Source organism: Ursus maritimus, unplaced genomic scaffold, assembly GCF_017311325.1.
Source record: "Ursus maritimus isolate PB19 unplaced genomic scaffold, ASM1731132v1 scaffold_8, whole genome shotgun sequence".
Lineage (NCBI taxonomy): Eukaryota > Metazoa > Chordata > Mammalia > Carnivora > Ursidae > Ursus > Ursus maritimus.
The window spans coordinates 13,673,045-13,697,405 of NW_024426996.1; the positions used below are offsets into that span (position 1 = coordinate 13,673,045).

The window sequence follows — 24,361 nt, forward strand, 5'->3', positions numbered from 1 at the left end:
GACTCCTGAAAATTGTGCAGGCTCTCAGGAACATGCACACAGCTGCTTACTTGCCACCTGACTGAGTATGTGGGGGTGCGCTGCTGCTACTGCTTAAATTGACTAAAATTAAACATCTCAGTTTTTCCCTGGAAATTGCAAGCCTTCAACAGACTCCACAGAGTTCCAAAATAGTTAGATAGATTCTACCAGTGAAATTGTTGCCTAGGTGGGGAAGACAGATTCCTGATGCTTCTATTCCACCATCTTCCCAGAATTTTCAAATTAGATTTTAAAGGAGTTCCTTCACTGAAATAATTAGGTGAGGTAACTTACATGACATTTAGCATAAAGCTTCAAAGTTACTTGTTCTTTTTTAAGTAATAATTTATGTGGTCATTTTACATATGTAGTTTTGGTAAGCTGTAATTACTAATGATATTTTTTCTTTTGGTGCGTTTTTATGTGTTTTTTAATCTCAGGAAACTGGACAATGGCAATTTGAGTGGATTTTAAAAAATGAAGGTTAGCAGGCTGCATCTACCTTCTGCCTTCTCCCCACTCTTTACAAAAGAATAAATAGGATGTTTGAGAAGAGAGCTATATTAAAAGAAGAGTGTTGCAAATGGCTTCAGAATCTGTGAATGCAAAACAAGCTAGGAATCACTGCACAAAGGGGAAAAGACAGCAGCACCAGCAAATAAAGAATAGGTCTTCAATTAGTGATGGTGATGGGGAAGACTCCTTTATCTTTGAAGCAAATGAAGCTTGGAAAGATTTTCATGGTTCCCTTCTTCGGTTTTATGAAAATGGAGAACTCTGTGATGTCACACTAAAGGTGAGACTCTCTTTTTTTCTTTTTCAATCTCTTTATTGCATTATGAAAACAGGGTTTCTAGAATCACACAAGGCAAATTTTTGGTGCCATACTTATTTGTCACAGTCAAGATGATGTTAGTCTTATGTTAGATACATAAAGGGAGGTTAGCATAAGATACAATTATTGTACTAGTTAAATGTTAATATTCATTATTTCTTAGTTAATTTAACTCCTGAGAGTTCTGGAACCTTAAAATGTTAAGTAGTTATAATTACGGAAATTAATAAATTGCTGTTGACCAGTAAGCTTTTAACTCATGAATTTAGAAATTACTTAGAAACTTAGGAAGTCTTGGGGCGCCTGGGTGGCACAGCGGTTAAGCGTCTGCCTTCGGCTCAGGGCGTGATCCCGGCGTTGTGGGATCGAGCCCCACATCAGGCTCCTCTGCTGTGAGCCTGCTTCTTCCTCTCCCACTCCCCCTGCTTGTGTTCCCTCTCTCACTGGCTGTCTCTATCTCTGTCGAATAAATAAATAATAAAATCTTAAAAAAAAAAAAAAAAAAAAAAAGAAACTTAGGAAGTCTTGGTTGTTTATTCAGCTGCACTAGTATTTTAGTATATGTTCCCACCTGGTAATTTAACCTCAACTTTAAAATAATTGTCTCTTAAGTGAGACTATCTATACCTGATAGTGAAGTAGTGTCTTTTTCTCTGACAAATAAATAAAATCTTTTTTTCTCTAAGATTTTATTTATTTATTTATTTGACAGAGAGAACACAAGCAGGGGCAACAGCAGACAGAGGGAGAAGCAGGCTCCCCGCTGAGCAGGGAGCCCAATGTGGGACTCAATCCCAGGACCCTGGGATCATGACCTGAGCCGAAGGCAGACGCTTAACCATCTGAGCCACCCAGGCACCCCTAAATAAATAAAATCTTAAAAAAAAAAAGTATTACAACTTAATCTTTTACAGGTCTGTTATTGGGTTTTTTTCTTAATTCTAATTCAACATTTCTTCAACTGTCAGAATTTTAACTGTCATAGAACAACTAAGTCAAATCGGGTTGTGGATAATTTATAATGCTCTGTTCAACATAAACTTCACTTTTTATATTCATATAACTTTGAGGATTATTCTTTGATATAAAGTCATCTATGTTCTTTTATTAGTATGTTTCTTTAGACCATTATTGCTTTTAGGACACACATTTTAGAAAGAGCATTGCACTGGCTCAGTCAGTGGTATGTGACTCTTGATCTTGGGGTTGTAAATTTGAGTCCTATGTTGGGTATAGGGATTACTTAAAAATAAAATCTTTTTTTTTTTTTAAAGATTTTATTTATTTATTCGACAGAGATAGAGACAGCCAGCGAGAGAGGGAACACAAGTAGGGGGAGTGGGAGAGAAAGAAGCAGGCTCATAGCGGAGGAGCCTGATGTGGGGCTCGATCCCATAACGCCGGGATCATGCCCTGAGCGTAAAATCTTTAGGGGCACCTGGGTGGCTCAGTCAGTTAAGCATCTGCCTTTGGCTCATGACATGATCCTGGAGTGCTGGGATTGAGCCCCACGTTGGGCTTCCTGCTGAGTGGGGAGTCTGCTTCTCCCTCTGCCCCTAACCGCACTCATGCTCTCTTTTTTTCTCTCTCTCTCAAATAAATAAAATCTTTTAAATAAAATAAAATCTTTTACAAAAAGGCAATTATTCAGATTTATTTTGTTATTTATATACATGGTCATTAGCTGATTTTTAAAATTCCAAAATGAGCACCTGTATTAGAAATAACAAGTTTATTGAGCATATATTTACCAAGGTCTTATCCTAGTACATGGAGAGTATAAATAAGCTTGAAATTTGAATAATAGTCTATTCTTGCCTTGAAGGCATTTGAAATTTAGCCAGGAATAGGCACAAACACAGCTAACAATAGTACGATTTAGTGATTATCATTTTTGTGTTATTTTTATGGTAACGTAGGAGAGGATTTACGAATTACGCCTGAGAGGTGATTGGAAAGGCTTCACATAAGAGATTATTATCTTGAGGTCATTCCAGGGAGAGGTAAAACTTGTTTATATATTATTTTGTTTATTAGTGAAAACATTTTAAACAGTATATCCAGTAGCAGGTCTAAAATTATATATGGGGCAAGCTTTTTAAGGGCAACAATTTGGTTGGCTAAAGGATGGGGAAATTAGTCTTGCAGAGGTATTGCATGGCACTCATAATTCTCATGTTACAGATCAACAAGAGTAACATTTACAAAGATGCTTATACTCATGCTTTATGTAGTTTGAGGAAATGTAATTATTCTTATGAAAGATCATAGTTAATTTTACTTAAAGAGGTTAACAGATTATTAGAGGAAGGAAACCCCCTACATCACCTGTTGATGCTGCCACTGAATATGTTTTATTCATATTATTTGACTTGCTTTTTTTTTTTTTGAAACTACATGTTTCTGTAATTTTTTTAAACAAATGTTTATAGGATTCTAATAAATACTTTCAAGACTAAGTGTCATAATTTTTTGGTGTCAGACTTCTAAATGACCAGGTGAGAATAAGTCCTCCAAAAGATTTCTGGGAAGCAAAATATCTGAACTACATTATAGTAGCATACTTCCAAGAGGTAGAAATGATAAAATTATTAGCCTTATAAATGTAACGGATGACTCCTGACTGGAAGGCAGGAGTTTAATCTACTAAAAGAGAAATGATAAAGGAGGAGGTGATTTTATGTTTAACACTTAAGCATTCTCTGTTAAGCAGTGTAATAAATGATCACTTTTACTTTCTGACATTCAAGTAATAAAGTGATATTTTGATTTTTTTCATGTTCAGAAAAGGAGGTACTTAAATATTTATATTTGTAGATCCTTGTTTATTGGATCTCTAAAATGTTATCCATTGTTTCCATTATGCAGGTTTTTAAAAAGATTTTGTTTATTGTCAGAGGGAGGGAGTGACCACGCACAAGCAGGGGGGAATGGCAGGCTGAGGGAGAAGCAGGCTCCCCACTGAGCAATAAGCCCGATGTGGGACTGATCCTAGGTCCCTGGGCTCATGACCTGAGCCAGAGGCTTAACTGACTGAGCCACGCAGGCGTCCCTCATTTCTAAATTTCTGATGAAATGTTCTTTCATTCCTAAATTTCTGATGAAATGTTTTTGGTAATTGATAATTATTTTTATGTACTAGAGCAGAAGAATATAGAAATAAACTTTCAGTAACATAATGAGATTATATAATGTCAAAGGAGAGAATTAATGCATAAAAGCAACATCAAAATATTTGGCTTATTTCATACACATGGCTCAAAGACCTTTTTAAAATTAAGATGGGTATTCTAAAAGGGCACATAGGGGGTGTGATTGTGTGTGTGTGTGAAATATTGAAGTTTTAGTTTATTTGAATCAAATTAAAATAGAATTACTGAAGGACAGGGGCGCCTGGGTGGCACAGTGGTTAAGCGTCTGCCTTCGGCTCAGGGCGTGATCCCGGCGTTGTGGGATCTAGCCCCACATCAGGCTCCTCTGCTATGAGCCTGCTTCTTCCTCTCCCACTCCCCCTGCTTGTGTTCCCTCTCTCGCTGGCTGTCTCTCTGTCACATAGATAAATAAATAAAATCTTAAAAAAAAAAAAAAAAAGAATTACTGAAGGACAAAACCTTATGAACAATATGAAAATAATTTGTGGTCCCTCGATTTATACAGCTTGGGTAAGAAAGCAGTGTTAAAATAATGTTTCACTGGGAATTGTAGAATTCTATTTTATGTAATGGCAAATTGTTGAAGCAGATTTATGTCATGTGAGATTTACAAATATTTGCATAGAAACTAAATCTCAATGGCGGCATATGCAGATATTCTAAAAAAAAATAATTTTAGCCAGTTTTTGAAATGTTTAATATCAGGTTTCAGATCCCATTTTACGGCTGAAGTGAATTTGAAAACATGCCAAGCTTTCTGCTTTAGTCTAGGTTACACCTTGACCCTCAATAGAATGAATCTAAATCCTGCCTTCTGAATTCTTTTAAAAAATTAGTATAACAGGAATGATAATCTTGTGTTTGTTGAAGGAATATTCATTTTTCCTTCACATTAGTGAAAAAAAGGTCAGGGAGGAACACTTATAAACAAAAGCCTTTATACATTGTAATACGCCTCAGGCCTTTTTCTTTAGAAGTTCTCATTTTAAAATTCATTCCCAAATAATGAGACACAACTATAAGTGTATTATTTAGTCAAAATGCTACATGCAAACAGAAGAATTGGTAAAACACTATCCTATTTCTTGTACTTAATGATTATTTAACATAAAGTGCTGGGAAAACTGGGTACTCAGTACCAGAACCTTCCAGATGGAAATAAAGATGTAAAACAATAAAACCATAGAAATACGGGAATACCTGAAGTTAATATTTATGGGCTATCAGAATGATTCCAATTTTAAGCATAGCACCTAAGGCAGAAGTCATAAAGACAAAGATTTATTTGATTGTGTAAAAATCTATAGGAGGTGAAAAAAAAAAGTACATCATAAAAGAGAAAAGCTGGAAGTATATATGACAAATGACTCAACACTCTAAGTGTATGAGGAGTTCTTACATATGAAAAAAGTCCCAGAAAAAAAGTTCATAGAAGAGATAAAAATAACCCAAAATTAATGATTCAATGACATTAGTAAAAGATAAACTAAAACAATGGGATAGTATTTTCATTCATCAAATTGACAAATATTTTTTAGTAAGTTATCAGTCAAAATATGGCACAAATATTGTAGGTAGATCAGAAATAGACAATTTAGCAGTATATATCCAAACTGCACCTATACTTTGAAATACCATTTCTACTTTTAGGAATTTATCTGTAGGAAATAATGGAGTGTGAACAGATTCAGTGACAGCAAAGTTTACTGTGTCATTTATAAGAGCAAACTATTGGCAGCATAATTTTTCAACAAATAAGGTGGTAAGATTTCAGTGTTTTTTATTATATTATTTCAAAATAATTTAAGAAATGAAAAAACTTTAGTTAAGCTCATAGTAAATACTACTAAATAATAGTTTATTTACTCTGTGCTTCAGTGTTCTCACTAATAAATTGTGGATCGTAATAGTACCTACTTATGGGGCATTGGAACAATTAAGTGAGTTAAGTGAAAAGCACTTAGCGGACACAGTGACTGTAATTACTAATACTGTGTTGTATATTTAGAAGTTGCTAAGGGGAGAGATCTTTTTTTTTTTTTTAAAAAGATTCATTTATTTATTTGAGAGAGAGTGTACGCCTCAGCATGGGTTGGGGGGAGAGGCAAAGGGAGAGAATCCCAAGCAGACTCCCCACTGAGTGTGGAGCCCAACACGGGGCTCGCTGTCATGACCCATTAGAGATTACGGCCTGACCTGAAACCAAGGGGTGGATGCCCAACTGACTGAGCCACCCAGGTGCCCCTAAGAGAAGAGATCTTAAAAAGCTCTTATCATAAGGGAAAGAAAAAATTGTAATTATGTGAGGTGTTAGTTACTAAACATTGTGGTAATCACTTCATGATATGTACATAAATGAAATCATTATGTTGTATAACTTAAACTTACAAAATGTGATATGTCAATTGTATCAAAACTGTAAAAAAAACTTTTTTTAAAAAGGGGACTCACAGACCAAATATAAGAATAGTGCTCAAGTAGTGCTAGATGATGTGTGTTGCTCTTCTCATTCACAGAATGCTCCTGAAATTTGAGATAATATAGAAAATCATAATTTATGATTTTAGTATATGTACATTATAGACAATAAGTGGCTTATTTGGAAGAAGAAAATTTCAACTAGCTTAGATTAAAATAAGTGACCAAAGGATTGCATTGTTAAAACGAACACACTAAATCCCTGTGGGTTTTTTCTCTGCTACCACACATGCTCAATGCTGATCTAAAACTGATTTTTATATTAAACTGAATCTCCTTTTGTTTCTTTGTTTTGAACAGGTTGGCTCAAAGCTGATCTCTTGTCACAAACTAGTATTGGCTTGTGTTATCCCCTACTTCAGAGCCATGTTTCTCTCTGAAATGGCTGAAGCCAAGCAAACACTGATTGAGATCAGAGATTTTGATGGTGATGCAATAGAAGACTTGGTAAAATTTGTCTATTCTTCACGGCTCACTTTGACTGTTGACAATGTCCAACCTCTCCTATATGCAGCCTGTATTCTACAGGTTGAACTGGTGGCTAGAGCTTGTTGTGAATACATGAAGTTACATTTTCATCCCTCCAACTGCCTGGCAGTGAGAGCCTTTGCTGAAAGTCACAACCGAATAGACTTAATGGACATGGCGGATCAGTATGCCTGTGAGCATTTTACTGAAGTAGTGGAGTGTGAAGACTTTGTAAGTGTGTCACCCCAACATCTCCATAAGCTTTTGTCCTCCAGTGATTTAAATATTGAGAATGAAAAGCAGGTCTATAGTGCAGCCATCAAGTGGCTTCTTGCCAATCCTCAGCATCATTCCAAATGGTTGGATGAAACACTTGCACAGGTAGGGGCTGAAATAAGATTGTGTATAGAAAAATGAAGTGATATGGAAGCAAATTAGATTGTTTCATTGATCATGAAAAGTGTAGATTATCCAAAGGAATTTGGAAATCTTTGTGTAATACAGTGTGAAAATGGCTTTCTCTACTTTCCTATTTACTCACTGTGCTATTTAAGGATAAGTCTGAATTTGTTACATTTAATTAGAAATGTCATTCTTTTTAACCTGAATGTTGAAAATAGCCCTTTGAAATTGTAGTAATATTTTATTTATGCTGATAGAAACTGGTTCTGAGAAAACAGCTCTAAGTAACTATTGTTTTATAATGAAGTTTCTAAATTGTTGTGAATTAGTTTCCTATCTGGAAAGAACCACAAGACGTTACTTTCCATTTTCTTTCCTCACCACAGTGTCACTTCTATAACCTCAGAAACGTGGCTTTTTTTCTATGTTACTTACTTTCTGTCAACAGGACAACCTGGGTAGGGAGATAATAAATAGGCCTTAGAATTACTTTGAAAATAAGTTTGTCAACAGAACCAAAAAATTTGATGATCTCACAGCTATCTTATTTGTGTGTATGCATATGTACTTTTAACTCAAAGTTATATTACCTGGTTCGATCATCCCCTTAATCCACTAGAAAATCAATGCATCTTTAAGGGAAGAAAAGTGAGTGCCTCTACTTAAAGTGGGGATGCGTCCCTGATTTAATATATAACCTTCCAAGGTGATCGATTTGGAGAAAACAACACTGATTTATTATGAATGTTTCTGTGTTCAAGCAATGAAGAAATCCCATTTCCATTTGTTCAATCTTGGCTTTAAAAGGCAAAAGAACAAAACATGGCAATTTTGTTTTGATTGTGCCTTTTTTCTAGCAGCAGTGGAGCCTTGTGATTATGACACTACTGTTTTTGGAAGTAAGAAACTTGAATGAATGCAGTTGAATTATTTTATCCCGTCTACTTAAATCTGTATTTAAAGGGGGGAAGATGCATTTAACATATAATCTGATTTCGTTAGTGCAGACCATACTAGAAATCACGTTAGAACTTGGCTCATTGAACTTCCTTCACATGTTAGAAAGGCTTTGTGTAGTAAATGAGTTTTAAAAAGACAACATAAAATACTACAAAGTAGAGCATGAGCTATCTATATCTAATTGCAACTTAAATTTTACATCTACAACTCTTCGTGATCTTAGGTGCGTTTGCCGCTGTTGCCAGTTGATTTTCTTATGGGTGTTGTGGCAAAAGAACAGATTGTCAAGCAAAATCTAAAATGTAGAGATTTATTAGATGAAGCAAGAAACTACCATCTTCACTTGAGTAGCAGAGCAGTTCCTGACTTTGAATACTCCATTCGGACTACCCCAAGGAAGCAGACTGCTGGTAATTAAATGACTCATTTTAGCATATCTACTGGAAGAATTATATTCCCAAACTTAATTGTAAGATGGTTAGTACCTGATTGTCTTAAAGTAGTAATTGGCAAGTATGGTTATATGTGAATTTTTACTGGACAAGATTCAGGTAGTTTTACAATAAGCCAATTTTTAAAAAAGCCGTAAGTTCTATGCACTTCAAAGAGCCTGCTTAAATCTCTTTTTTTAAGGTTTTCTTGATACTTCTCGCAGAGTTAATTCCTCTGTCATTTGTACTTTTAGAATATTTGTTTACACTTGTTTTATTTTGCTGTGTTACATTGAAATTTATTTATTTGACATGTTTTGAGCTCTTCAAAGATAAGGAAATACCTTATTCAGGTTTATATCTCTAGTGTCAGGGATGGAACTTAACACATATTTTGTGTTTAAATATTACTAGGTTCTGTGTTTTATCAAAAGAAAGGCACTAAATGGAGTCCCTGGCTGAGTCAGTGGGAAGAGCAACATGACTCTTGATCTTGGGGTCATGAGTTTAGCCCCATGTTGGGTGTACAGATTACAAAAAAAGTAAAAAAATAAATAAATAACAACAAAACTTGAAAGGCACTAACTGCATTTAAAATTTGTATAATAGATTGTTAGACTTTTAGAATCTAAAGGTCTTATATTTAAGGAGGCATGCAATTTTACCTTTATTTGCCGCAGTTTTCAGACCGTATTTTCCTAATAGTTCATGTTCGCTTATGTTACTTTTTACAAGTAAAAAAAAATATATTTGAGGGATGATGGAAAATAAATGAAAATCCAGGAATTCAGGAAGTGGTACTCTGAACAGAGAGTTTATCTACATTTGTTGCTACCCAATATAATAATCAAATAAAGAGATCTGTGGGACAAAGGGCAGTACTTGATTATGAATAGTGGGGTTTTATCTAGTTAAAGAAAATGTGAATGTCATATATGTACTTATGAAGAATCAGTTCTTCTAAATACAGTTGACCCTTGAACAACCTGGGGTTGAATTACATGCATGGGTCCACTTGTATGTAGATTTTTTACAGTACTATAAATGTATTTTCTCTTTCTTCTTATTTTTTTAATCTTAAGTAGGCTCGACACCTAGCATGGAGCCCATGAGAGGCTTGAATTCACAACCCTGAGATCAAGACCTGAGCTGAGGTCAAGGGTCAGATGTTTAACTGACTGAGCCACCCAGGCACCCCTCTTATGATTTTCTTAATAACATTTTCTTTTCTCTAGCTTACTTTATTGTAAGAATATGGTATATAATACATACACAAAATATGTGTTAGCTGACTGTTTATGTTACTAGTAAGACTTCTGGTCAGCAGTAGGCTATTAAGAGTTAAGTTTTGGGGGAGTCAAAAATTATATGCAGATTTTCAACTACACAGGAAGCTGGCATCCATAATTCCTGGGTTGTTCAGGTGTCAACTGTAGTTAACATGGAAAGGACTCTCCTTTTTTTAATAGGTTGATGTTAAGAATTAAATTTTTTGAAGTGTAGGATTTTTTAAGTTGTGAATCCTGTTTCAGGAAGTCAGGATATTTAATGAAATTCCTCTTTAAATTCAGTTTTAAATTTAAACAACACCTTGGTAGCCTGAGTTATATGCATATAGTAGGCATATAGTAGACCTTGTATACCTGATCTCTTACCTGATTGTAGGAACTTAATGAGTAGGTTTTAGTGTAGGACTTAGTCCTTACTATGGGATAGATGGTGTTATTCCATTTTATGGATGAAGAGACTAAGGCTCAGAGAAGGTAAAAATATGCCCAAGGCTACACAGAGAAATAGCATAGGAAGGATTTGTATCCTGTTTGTTTCACTTTTAGCTTTTTTCCCTTCCATTCCATGTTCCTAGGTGAACTGTATAATTGAAATACTAGTTTCTACAGAAAATCTATTCAATGATTGAGATTACATTCTGGGATTGTTATTCCAGCTATGCCATTAAATATTATAATTTGGGGCAGATTTTGTAATCTCTGAAAGCCTATTTATTTATAAACAATTTTGATTTCCATGACCTTTAAAGCCTCTTCCAACTTTAAATTTCTTTGACTTAAAGTATTGATTTAGTTGGAAAAGATGACACAAGCAATTCTGTACATTTTTTAATGCAATCATTCAGCAAATATTTATTTAGTACCTCCCACATGCCAGGTTCTGGGGTAGACATCAGAAATGCAGATACACATAGAATATAGCCAGCCCTATTTTGAGAGAACTTGCAGTCCAATATAGGGAAATAGACATGTGAATAAATAAATGCAATGAAGTGGTAAAGGGATGTTGATATAAGTATAGTGGGGAACACAAAAGAATGGTTATTTTTACCTCAGAAGGGTTCAGGAAAGGTTTTATAGAGAAAGTAAACCTCAGTCTTAGTTTTGAATAATAAACAGATGTTTTTTAGGTTCCAGTTAAGGAAAGGGGTATTCAGTTCATTTTTCATCTGTTGAATGCCTAGTACATGCCAGGCACTGTGCTAGCCCTGATTAGTACAAAATGTTTAACACACAGTCCTAACCTATCTTAGACTCTGGAGACAGATATCAGCATAATGGATCATTTCTGTACTGTGTTAAGTGAATGATAGTTACCAAAAATTGGCTTTGGAACATCAAGGATGAGCACTGTATGCATTTGCAGGAACATGAAGTTTAAGAGAAAGAGAGGGAGAAGATCAGGTTAGACAGTACAAGGCCTTTATGCTGTGCTGGGCTTTATCCTGTAGGGCAGTGGTTCTCAAAGTGTAAAAGAAGTGGTGGCCCCTGGCCCAGCAGCATAAGCATTCACTTGGGAACTTGTTAGAAATATAAATTCTTGGATCTACCCCACGCTTATTGATTCGGAAACTCTGGAGGTCAGGACCATCAACCTGTGGTTTATGCTTTCCAGGTGATTCTTGAACCACACTGAAGTTTTTCTTTTTCTTTTTTCTTTTGATTTTTTAGATTGCAGTGAAATATGTATAATCTAAAAATTTTCATTTTAACCATTTTTAAATCTACAATTTAGTGGCATTGGCTAAAGTTTTTAAAAACTGATTTAGGTAATAGAAAGCTGTCAAAAGAGCCTTTTAGTTAGTTTACTCTGTTGAAGGTCTGAAAGCAAAAAGACCGCTAAGTGATAAGAAAGCTCAGGATTTTGCAGTAGTTGGATAAGAGCACATGAGGGCCTGAACTAAAGCAATGGCAGTGAAATTGTGAGGGAGAGGAAGGGCAGGGCACCTCAGGGAAGGAAGAGGTTTCAGGTAGGTGAGGAAGGGAGAGCCATTTGAATATGTTGGGTTTGAGGTGCCTGTGGGACATCAAGTGGAAACGTGGCTTAGATCTGTAGCTTGGAAGGCATTATGATACAGATGGAACTTAAAATCAAGGAATGCACTTTTCCTGTGTGAACATGAAGTATGTGAGAAGTAGGCAAAGGATGAAACATGGGAAACAGGAAAGAGAAATTGTTGGAGACAAAAGGAGACTTCAGTATTATGAAAATCAAGAGAGTTAAGGAGTTTCCCAAAAAGCAGGGTGATCAACATATTGAGTGTTGAATTTGTATTCAATAAGAAATTAACTTAAGGGGCACCTGGGTGGCTCAGTCGGTTAAGCATCTGCCTTTGGCTCGGGTCATGATCCCAGGGTCCTGGGATCTAGCCCCACATCAGGTTCCCTGCTCAGCGGGGAGCCTGCCTCTCCCTCTCCATCTGCTTCTCCCCCAGCTCATGCTCTCTCTCGTGCTCGCGCTCTCTCTCTCAAATAAATAAAATCTTAAAAAAAAAAAAAATTAAGAGTTTATTAGATGTACTTATGACCTTAGCAAGAGCAATTTTACAGAGTAGGTGAAGATCTAAACCATACTATAGGGGCACCTGGGTGGCTCAGTCATTAAGTGTCTGCCTTCAGCTCAGGGCATGATCCCAGGGTTCTGGGATCGAGCCCCGCATCAGGCTCCTCCCCTGGGAGCCTGCTTCTTCCTCTCCCACTCCCCCTGCTTGTGTTCCCCCTCTTTCTGGATGTCTCTCTGTCAAATAAATAAGTAAAATCTTAAAAAAAAAAATAAACCATACTATAAAATGGGATGTTAGCAAACAGAGATAGCTGTTGTATCCTATTCTTTGAGAAATTCAGATAAGGGGAAAAAAAGAAAATTAGATTTTTAGTAACATAATGACATTGAAGTTATCCAGATAACTCTTTTTTTAGCAGTTCATCAAAATTTTGACTTCCTAAGTATTTTTTCCACACTAATTAAAATTAGGGAGCTATAATTTTGATCTGTGTTTTCTGGCTTTCCCTTTAGGTGTGCTGTTTTGTGTAGGTGGTAGAGGTGGATCTGGTGACCCGTTTCGCAGTATTGAATGCTATTCTATCAACAAAAACAGTTGGTTTTTTGGGCCAGAAATGAATAGTCGAAGGCGACATGTGGGTGTAATCTCTGTGGAAGGTGGGTCCATTATTATCTTAAGTCATGGCACGTGATGATAACACTCTTTTAAAATACTTGAACTTTGAGAATTTCTTTCTGCAAGAAAATTGCTAAATTACAAAATGTTTCACTATATCAAAATATTTGTGTGGTGATTATTTACTTGCCTTATGCCCATAGATGCTCAGTGAACAATGTCTTGTATGTAGGTGCTTATTGGGAAAAGGAAGTTAAAGAGTTAAACTCTTCGGAGTTATATCTGCAAACTAATCAAACTGAAAGTGTTTATTGAATTCAAATAATAAATATATATCAGCTTTTTTCTATGCCTAATTATTATTGAAATGAGATTTTTTTTACTGGTTACTGAAAAGGAAGTGATTACAGAACCATGGGTAAATTGTTAGGGGACTTTAAAAAAATAACTTTTTTTCCTGATTATAAAAGTGTAAATTCTTTTCAGGAAAATATGAGAACATTCTAATGAAAAGTAAAAATCATCTGTAGCCCAAACACCCAGAAATTTCTAGTCACAGTTGACATTTTTGTAGTAACCTTTAAAATTATTTATTGTATGTGTATTTTTAATAACTTCATTTAGAAAGTTTGATTATACTGTATTGAATTTTATATTTTCTTCATATAACGTTGAGTGTTTTTAAATTTTATTAAACATTCTTTGAAAGCATGATTAGTGATTTCATCTACTAAGTAATAAAAAGTTGGGAAACCAAAGGTAGGGATAGTGTTTGAGCATTTAAATAACTTCACATTGAACAGCATGTTCCCAGCATTTTATTAAGTAGAAGCTTACAGTTATTTTCATTTGACTATTTAAGTGACATTATTCATAATGTTGAACAGAAGACTATTTGTTGAAATTATCATGCTATTCTAATTATATGTTGATCATATATATATATATATGTACATATGTACATATATACACACACACACACACACACACACATATATACGTAAATAACCATCAGTTTACTTACTTGGAATCAACTGAAAATGCTTCTCTGTTTGACAGGTAAAGTGTACGCAGTAGGTGGACATGATGGAAATGAACATTTAGGTAGCATGGAGATGTTTGATCCTCTCACTAATAAATGGATGATGAAAGCATCAATGAACACAAAGAGGTGAATCAGCATGGAATTCTTTTTGATTTGTTGGTGGAAAATAAAGCTTCCAATCATTGAAAGGGCTAATTTTCTACTTTTTACGTTTTTAGAAACTTTACTGTCTTAAATACATTTTGTTAAATTTAGCATCCAATGTGATGGTTATAATTTTTATATTTTCCTTCTTGAGATATATTTTATATTTTCTTTTTATATTTTAGAATATGGTAATGATTAACATACTTTCCACCTAAACCTGAGCATTGATTTTCTTTCTTTATTTTAACTCTGAAATAATTTTAGGTTTAAGGAAAAGTTGCAAAAATAATAGAGTTCCTATGTACCAGTGATTCTCAACAAAAGATGATTTTGCTTCCTTTGTGGAATACTTGGCAATATCTGGAGACATTTTTGGTCGTAACAGTTTGGGGGTGGGGATGTTGGGGGAGTGGCTGTTGGCATCTAGTTGGGAGAGGCCATGGATGCTGCTAAAAATCCTGTAATGCACAAGAAAGCCCCCCACAGCAAATTTTCCCCGCCCCAAATGTCAGTGGTGCTGAGATAGAGAAATCCTGCTGTATACTCTTTGCCCAGCTCCCATAATGGTGACATCTTGCACCATCATAGTACGATTCCTGAAACCAGGAAACTAACATTAATACAATAGTATTAATTAATATTGCCAGTTTTTCCACATAACCCTATGCTTTGAATTAGTTTTCTTTTCTAGTTATATTGCCTGTTAATCTAATACAGTGTGAATAGTAGCAGAGATGGTAGGTGTTTTTATCTTATTTTTGATCTTAGTGGAAATGTCTCTAATGTTTCCCTACTAAATGAGATACTGGCTTTAGGACTAAGGCATAGGTTTTTTTTTTTTTTAACATATTAAGAAAATACCTCTCAGGGCACCTGGGTGGCTCAGTTGGTTAAGCATTTGCTTTCAGCTCAGGTCATGATCCCAGGGTTCTGGGATTGAGTCCCACATCAGGCTCCATGCTCAGCCGGGAGCCTGCTTCTGCCCCTCCCTGCTGCTTGTGCTTTCTCTCTATCTCTTACTCTTTCTCAAATAAATAAGTAAATTCTTTTAAAAAAGAAAATAGCCCTCATTTTTTTACTCATTTTTTATTATGAGCCTTAATATTTAAAATTTTCACCTACATAAGTTGAAATATATGTTGATAAGTGGATCAGTCTAAAGAGGAGGAAGATTTTCCATAACATGAATTAGTAAATGTTGACTAGAATTTTCTTAATGACTTGAATATCAAGTTTTCAGATATCTTAGGGTGAATGGATAGCTAGTATTTGATCAAATCAAGATTCAAAAGCATAGTAGGCCAAACATACTCTAAATCTATAGGCAATACCTAAAAATAAAGTTATAGGTTAAAACCTGCTTCAGGTGTTATGAAAGACACATTATATCAATACAACATGGTGGAAAATCAGGTTTGCAATTATGTTTCTTACGGAAAAAATTACTTGAACCAATATGAAGCACAGCTCTTAAAAAAAGGAAAACGAATATAATATAGTTGCCTATATTGAGAAGTGGAGCCTTTAGATCAAAGAAGATTGTAGTTGTTCTGTTTTTTATGCTGATCTCTCCATAGCTATAGCCGGGGTCTCAAAGTGGGATATGCAACATCAGTTGGGATATGGGAATAAAAATTGGACGTATATATTTTTTATTGCATCCTTTTAAATTTGTTCTGATTGCATGTTTTTTTAATGAACATAACCTGTTAATACAGTAATGTATGTTTATAATTTGAAAATAATTATGGTTTATGGGTGCTACACAAAAATTGTTATAAATGTAGATAACCTGGGATGCATAGAAGGACTAGCACTTTAATAAGAGATCTGAAAACCGTGTAGTATAAAAAATTGTTGAAGGGTTCTGGTTTGGGGAGAGAGGATTTTTTGTTTTATTTTACTTCCAGTGTAGTTAACGTACTGTGGTATATTAGTTTCAGGTGCAGAATATAGTGATTTAACAGTTCCATATATTACTCAGTGCTCATCAAGATAGGTGTACTCTTTTTATTTCCCAAATATATTTTTTTAAATTTTTCCTTCTAACTATTTATTTTGGAATTGGTGTGGAGTGAGCCTAGATCTCTTTTTTTTCCAGTTGATATATAGTGTAATATTAGTTTCAGTAGTACGATTTTGTGATTCATTACATCCATACAGCACCCAGTGCTCATCACAATTTCCTCCTTAATACCCATCACCCAAGATAAGTGTACTCTTAATCCCCTTCATCTGTTTCACCCATTCCCCACCCACCTCCCCTGTGGTACCATCTGTTTGTTCTCTATATTTAAGAGTCTTGTTTTTTGGTTTGTCTCTTCTTCCTTCCCCCTTTTTGTTTCTTAAATTCCACATATGAGTGAAATCATAATATTTGTCTTTATCTGACTGACTTATTTCACTTATCATTATACTCTGGCTCCATCCGTGTTGTTGCACATGGCAAGATTTCATTCTTTTTTATGGCTGAGTAATATTCCAGTGTGTATGTGTGTGTACACATATATACAGCATGTTTTCTTTATCCATTTATCTATCAGTGGATACTTGGGATGCTTCCATAGTTTGGAATATTGTAATATTCCATATTATAATTTTCCATATTGATGCTTCCATATTGTAAATAATGCTGCAGTGAACATAGGGGTGCATATATCCCTTTGAATTAGTGTTTTCATATTCTTTGGGGAAATACCCAGTAGTGGATCTTAAGGTAGTTCTAGTTTTAACTTTTTGAGGAACTTCCATACTGTGTTCCACCATGGCTGCACGAGTTTACATTCCCACCAGCAATGCACAGGGGTTCCTTTTGCTCCATATCCTTGCCAACAGTGTTGTTTCTTATGTTTTATATTTTAGCCGTTCTGAGAGGTGTGAGGTAATATCTCATTGTGGTTTTGATTTGCATTTCCCTGATGATAAGTGATGTTGAACATCTTTTCATGTGTCTGTTGGCCCTCTGGATGTCTTCTTTGGGAAAATGTCTATTCGTGTCTTTCTCCCATTTCTTAACTGGATTATTTGGGTTTTGGGTGTTGAGTTTGTTAAGTTCTTTATACATTTTGGATACCAACCCTTTATCAGGTAAGTCATTTGCAAACATCTCCCATTCAGTATGTTGTTTTTAGTTTTATTTATTGTTTCCTTTGCTGTGCAGAGCTTTTTACTTTGATGTAGTCCCAATTATTTTTCCTTTTGTTTCCCTTGCCTTAGGAGACATATCTAGGAAGATGTTGCTATGATCAGTGTCAGAAAAGACTGCCTTTGCTCTTTTTTAGGAGTTTTATTGTTTTAGGTCTCACATATAGGTCCTTAATCCACATTGAATTTGTTTTTGTGTATGGTGAAAGAAAGTGGTCTAGTTTCATTCTTTTGCATGTTGCTGCCCAGTTTTCCGAACACCATTTTTTGAGGAGACTCTTTTTTCCATTGCATATTCTTTCCTCCTTTGATGAAGATTAATTGACCATATAATTGTGAGTTTATTTCTGGGCTTTCAATTCTGTTCCATTGACCTATATTTCTTTTTTTTTTTTTGCCAGTGCCATACTGTTTTGATTACTATATCTTCATAATATAACTTGCAGTCTGGAATTATGATACCTCCAGTTTTCTTTTTCAAGATTGCTTTGGCTATTCAGGGGTCTTTTGTGGTTCCATACACATTTTAGGATTGTTCTAGTTCTGTGAAAAATGCTGTTGATAGGGATTGCATTAAATCTGTAGATTGCTTTGAGTAGGGTAGACATTTTAACAATTTGTTCTTATCCATGAGCATGGAATATCTTTCCATTTGTGTTGTCTTGAATTTCTTTCATCATTGTTTTATAGTTTTCAGAGTATAGGTTTTTCATCTCTGGTTAGGTTTATTCCTAGGTATTTTATTCTTTTTGGTGCAGTTGTAAACAGGATTGTTTTCTTAATTTCTCTTTCTGCTGCTTCATTATTAGTGTATAGAAATGCAGTAGGGGCTCCTGGATGGCTCAGTCAGTTAAGTGTCTGACTCTTGATTTTGGCTCAAGTCTTGATCTCATGGGTCTACTTCTGTAGATCTTACATTCTAAAAGGAAAGATACAAATAAAGATATAATTACAAGGGCAATAATTCCTTTTTTTTTTTTTTTTAGATTTTATTTGTTTGTTTCAAAGAGCAAGCAAGCATGAGCATGGGGAGCGGCAGAGGGAGAGGGAGAAGCAGACTCCCTGCTGAGCAGGGAGCCTGATGTGGGTTCTATCCCAGGGCCCTGACATCATGACCTGAGCTGAAGGCAGCTCAACTGACTGAGCCACCCAGCCGCCCCAAGGTCATAATTCTAAGCATAGGGTAAGTAAAGGGTGCTTGAAAATGGAGAAATTCTAAGCATAGGATAAGTAAAGGGTGCTTGAAAATGGAGAAAATCTTAAGTTCCATTTAAACTAAGATCTGAAGGAGTAGAAGAACTTACCCTGGTTAAGTGTTGGTGGGTAAAAGGGTTATGGGTGGGAAGAAATGAAGTCTGAAAATCTGGAGGTCAACAAGAGCAGAGAGCGTAAAGGAAGTCCAGTAAGGCTGAAAGATCAAGGTGAATGGTGTGAAAAAATAAGGCTGAAACAATAGGAACGGATGAGGGATTTTATGATAATCAGGTGTGGAAGGTGGAAAGAACAAGAAGCAAGGATGATCCTTCAGTTTTTGGCTTAAGCAATTGGATATGGATAGTGGTACAGTTTTCTGCATTAGGAAGAAAAAGGCAATGAACAAGATAAAAATTTTTGTTTCCCTTGCGATGGGTATATTTGTTTTCTATTGCTTTGAAACCATTTACCACACAGCAGCTTAAAACAGTATCTGTTTATTAAACCTCACAGTTTCATAGATCAGAAGTCCAGCGGGTTTGACTGGGTTTTCCATTTAGGGTCTTACAAGGCCAAAATCAAGGTGTAGGTTGGGCTAAGTTCTCATCTGGAGGCTCTGGGGAAGAACCTACTTCCAAGGTCATTTAGGTTATTGATAGAATTCCATTCCTTGAGATTGTAGGACTGAGTTTCTCATTTTTACTGGCTGTTGCCAGGTGTCACTGTCAATTCCTAGAAGCCACTCTCAGGTCCTTTCCAGGCATTCCTCACTGTCTTCAAACAAGCAGTGGCATGCAGAATCCACCTCATTCTTTGAGTTTTTGAGTTGTCTTCTGCTACCAGCTGGAGAAACCTCTCTAATATGGCTTGTGTGATTAGATTAGGACCATTCAAGTAATCTCTTTTTTGCCATATAATGTAGTATAAGCATGGGAGTCAAACTTGAGGGTGAATATACTGGGGTGGGGGGGTACATCTTAAAATTTGCCTATCACAGGGAAGTAGGCAGTGAGTTTCATCTCAGATTAAAGTTAAGGTTGAAGAGGGATGCCTGGGTGGCTCAGTTTGTTAAGCGTCTGACTCTTGATTTAAGCTCGGGTCATGATCTCAGGGTCATGAGATGGAGCCCTGTGTCAGGGAGCCTGCTTAAGGCTCTCTCTCTCCCTCTTCCTCTATTCTCTGCCCTCCCCCCCACCTCGCTCACTTGCAAAAAATTAAGGTTGAAGAGCTACCATGACAGATTTAAGGTAGAAGTTGGATATATGTCTGGAAATATACATTTGATCATAAATCCATGAAAAGAATGAGATTGCCTTGGGAAAGAGCATGTAAGTGGTAAGAGGCCTTAGGAAACTTGATAATTTAATGATGGGGTAGAGAGGAAGGCACTGATAAAGGTAACAGAATAGCACCAGCCAGAGATTTAGGAGGGAATTCAAATGTGTGATTTCATGAAAATCAAGAGAGTATTGAAGAGTAGGAAATAACATTATTAGCTATTTTGGTTTGGGATGGTGAGGGGGGAGGGATATTTACTAGGTACACGTCTGTCATTATATAACACCTGTATGTTCTAGAGTGTACACACGTGTTCACACACCTGCAAATTTTTATAGCCACAGTATTTTGTAAGTCATTGCTCTATACTCGAAATTAAGGGGATTGAAAATGAGTAACAACGTTACCCTTAAGAATCCTTCCTAGGGTTCTCTTTGGTAAACTTAGAATCTCGGTTGACCAGCTGCATTCTCCAGTAATAGAGCTAATACATAGCACTAAATATGGGCCAGTCACTGTTCTAAGTGCTTTACCTATATTATCTCTGTATCACCTGTGTCTGCTCCTTCCTCAGATGAGTCACAGATGAAGCGGCAAAGTACATACTAAGTCAGTGGCAGTTTATAGTTTTAGAATAGTTTAATTTTTATTGCTTCAGTGTTTAAGAAATTGATATAATTTTTTTTCTGATCACCATTACAGTGAATTAGCTTTTAACAAGGGCTAAGTCTCCCTCTTTCCAAAGAAGGGAAATAAATGCCCCTCAAAAGTAAAGCGATGTGATATAAAGCTTGTAATACAAAAATTGATGTTCTTTTGTGTGGTACCGTGAAACTCTGCATCAAAACACGTGCTCTGCAATGACTTGTGTTTAGAAATGAGATTGACTTCTGACTTCCACAGCAAAACATCTCTGTCAATTCATTAATCTCTCGTTATTCATTTTACTGTTGAATGTTTTGGACTCCATTTATATTATTTTGTTGGGTTTCACTTTGTTTCATTTGAGTTTAAATTAACCTGTGTAGGCTGTGCATTGTAAATCCAGAGGGCACTGTTCACATACAGTTGCACAATTTGGCAACCTTGTAGCCATCTATTCAGAAGCTTTGATAAATCTAAAAATGGGGAAAAAAACCTCATTGAGGTTTAACAAAGTAAATAACTTCCCTTAGCATGATATTTTTACTACCTTTTTTCTGGAAACAAAACCGGATGCTTAAGTATGTTATATTGTCTTTGCAGGCGAGGAATTGCCTTGGCCTCCTTGGGAGGTCCAATTTATGCGATTGGAGGGTTAGATGACAACACTTGCTTCAATGATGTAGAAAGATATGATATAGAATCTGACCAGTGGAGTACAGTGGCACCAATGAATAGTCCCCGTGGAGGAGTTGGCTCTGTGGCTCTTATAGTAAGTTACGTGGCAGTTTGCTCATGGATTGCATTGTATCACAGCCCTAATAAATAAAGGTCTGCTATATTCATATCTCCAGGATGCAGGTAATGATCATATACTGTATTATCTCGTGAAACATTGCTTTCTTAAACATTCTGGCCTACCGATAGGACCACATACAAATCAATTAAAAGTCTAATGTCATGTGTTCTATTCTTTATCTAGAACCATGTTTATGCAGTAGGTGGCAATGATGGAGTAGCTTCTTTGTCTAGTGTGGAGAGGTACGATCCACATCTGGATAAGTGGATAGAAGTTAAAGAAATGGGTCAACGAAGAGCAGGCAATGGAGTTAGTGAGCTCCATGGTTGCTTATACGTTGTTGGTGAGTGGATGATATTTCTCTAGTTTCATTTATTGCAGGATATACGGTGATAGTGTCATAAGACAACACAGTAATACAAATTATATTGCATTTAGGTTCAAATGGAATAGTCCTAAGTTTTGCTTTCAAATTACCAAGGTTCACATTTGTGCTTTATTTTATGCCTTCATCCTTCCTGTTTAAAATTTCTACCTTCATATTTTTACTAGGAGTAGCAAATATATCTAAAGTAGAGGATTATATTTAAATAAGATATATGTATATATCTAGATATATCTAGATATCTATATATATTTAATGTAAGGACACAAATGTGCTTTGCTGAAATCTTTTAAAGATTTAAGATTTTTTTCTCATCTTCATTTCAAGGGAATTATGTTGACTCCTTTAAGCAAAGCAATGGATATTTCATATGCATAATGGCTGTTAGTATCTCTGTATTGCTTTTTACTTACTGAATTCCAGAATTGGAAGGAACCATAGGGCCGTGCTTTCTCAAACTTGAATATGCGTATGACTTCTGAAGATACTGTTAAACTGCAGGGGAGGAGCCCAGATTCCATATTTCTTTTTTTTTTTTTTTAAAAGATTTTATTTATTTATTCGACAGAGACAGCGAGAGAGGGAACACAAGCAGGGGGAGTGGGAGAGGAAGAAGCAGGCTCATAGCGGAAGAGCCTGATGTGGGGCTCGATCCCAGAACACTGAGATCACGCCCTGAGCCGAAGGCAGACGCTTAACCGCTGTGCCACCCAGGCGCCCCCAGATTCCATATTTCTAACAGCTCCCAAGCGATAATCAATGCTGCTTCTGGTCCATTCAGCACACTTTCAGTTGCAAGGTTTTAAAGAACTATAAGATGGTAATAATGATGAGAATTATTAATGAGAACTAATAATGAGAATTATTTGAGAGAATTATTCTAAGAATTAGAGATAATATGTGAAGCATCTCAAACTGCATCTGGTACTTTGTAGTTACCCAGTAAAGTGGGTGGCAATATTGTGATTAGTAATTCCCTCCTTTACAGAGAAAGAAATTGTTCAGAGAGGTTGTAACTAGCGTATGTCACACTTATGTTGATGTAAACTGTTTGTTATTACATAACTTAGAGTTCTTGATAAGAGAGTGTGGGATAGTATTAGCATTGAAATATCTGCAAGTAATGGAAATAATGCTGAATTTTCCAGTGCTTACGTATATTAAAAGAAATAACATAATTTACCTTTAGATCTTGTCTGATCCTCACAGCTCTGTGAGGTAGCGAAGACTCAGAGAGTTTGAATAATTTACCTCATAGTCACATGCCTTTTAAACTAGTGACAAAGCTGGAATTTGAACTTGAGTCTGTGAGAGACCAGAGTTCTTGCAGTACACAGTTGCTACCTCTCACAACTTCTATGTAGGAGAGCTAAACCCTTTATTATAATGAAAATATGTTTTATATTGTTGTGGTGGTGAGGATACTACTGTACACATTTGTCGATATTTATCAAATTATACACATAAAATTGGTGAATTTTATTTCAATTAAATTGATTTAATTAAACCCATTAGAGAAGTTAACTGTTGTGGGTTTTTGTTTTTTGTTTTTTACTGACCTTGTTTCTGAATAGACTGATCATAATAGCAACACTTCCTGTCCTCAGGAAAATAGGCATAGTTGCTGAAGAGAGTTATTACTCATATAGACTGAGATGGAGTCTAAAAAAAGGCACATTTAGGGGAAAGAAGACTGTCAAAATAACAGTCTCTATATTTACCCCTCAGGAATATAATAAGTAGCATTGTTAGAATGATGTGTAGAGAGAACTGTCATCATCTAGAATATGTTGCATGAAGATGTAGTTTTGACAAAAATTGGTGAGAATTCAGTCGTAGCCGTCTCTGTAATTATGATGACAATTACAGTATTAGGGGAAACAGTTGGAAAACTTTCGAGTCAAATGATTCAGTGGTAGTTTATTCTCTTCTCGGGCCCTCTTACTGTTTAAAAATATGATAACATACACACAGAGAAGGAATCTCAATACTGTATTACTTGCTTCTAGGAGGCGAAGGACAAATTATGAATGTTTGTGGGGGGGTTTTCCTCCTAAATTATCTGCTTAGATACGGGGACTTTAGTTTTTTCTATTTTGAGATTTTTAATCTTAGCATTGAGGTATAAAATACTAAGTTATCTCGAATTGTTGAAAAATGTCTCATAGGAGTTGATAGTGATGATATGTATTGGGGTGAATCTTTTCCCTAATTTTCTCTACTTTCTAAAATGTTTTTTAAAAGATTGGGTTGTGTAGAAGCTATTGGATTGAGATTTAATAGTTAATTTCTATGAAATGTACTATTTCTAAAATCTTTTTTTTATATATATATATAGGTGGTTTTGATGATAATTCTCCTCTGAGTTCGGTTGAGCGGTATGATCCTCGAAACAACAAATGGGATTATGTAGCGGCACTTACCACTCCCAGGGGTGGAGTGGGGATCGCAACAGTGATGGGCAAAATCTTTGCAGTTGGTGGGCATAATGGCAATGCATACTTAAATACAGTGGAAGCATTTGATCCAGTGCTGAATAGGTAATTTTCATGTTTTCTGTATGCTTTAATGG

The 24,361-nt window shown here is 35.7% G+C and overlaps 1 protein-coding gene across 3 annotated transcripts in view; it reads left to right on the forward strand.

The window, feature by feature from the left end:
- Positions 1-24,361, forward strand: part of KLHL8 (kelch like family member 8) — a 53,461-nt gene that overhangs the window by 26,115 nt on the left and 2,985 nt on the right. For 2 of the 3 annotated variants that reach the window (XM_040625067.1, XM_040625066.1), the window contains exons 2-9: positions 462-817; positions 6,787-7,335; positions 8,540-8,726; positions 13,053-13,196; positions 14,215-14,326; positions 21,209-21,377; positions 21,588-21,747; positions 24,128-24,329. In XM_040625067.1, coding sequence (XP_040481001.1) covers positions 605-817; positions 6,787-7,335; positions 8,540-8,726; positions 13,053-13,196; positions 14,215-14,326; positions 21,209-21,377; positions 21,588-21,747; positions 24,128-24,329 — 1,736 coding nt within the window. In that variant the 5' untranslated portion in view covers positions 462-604. The remainder of the gene's footprint in view (positions 1-461; positions 818-6,786; positions 7,336-8,539; positions 8,727-13,052; positions 13,197-14,214; positions 14,327-21,208; positions 21,378-21,587; positions 21,748-24,127; positions 24,330-24,361) is intronic. The other variant, XM_040625068.1, reaches the window with a different exon arrangement.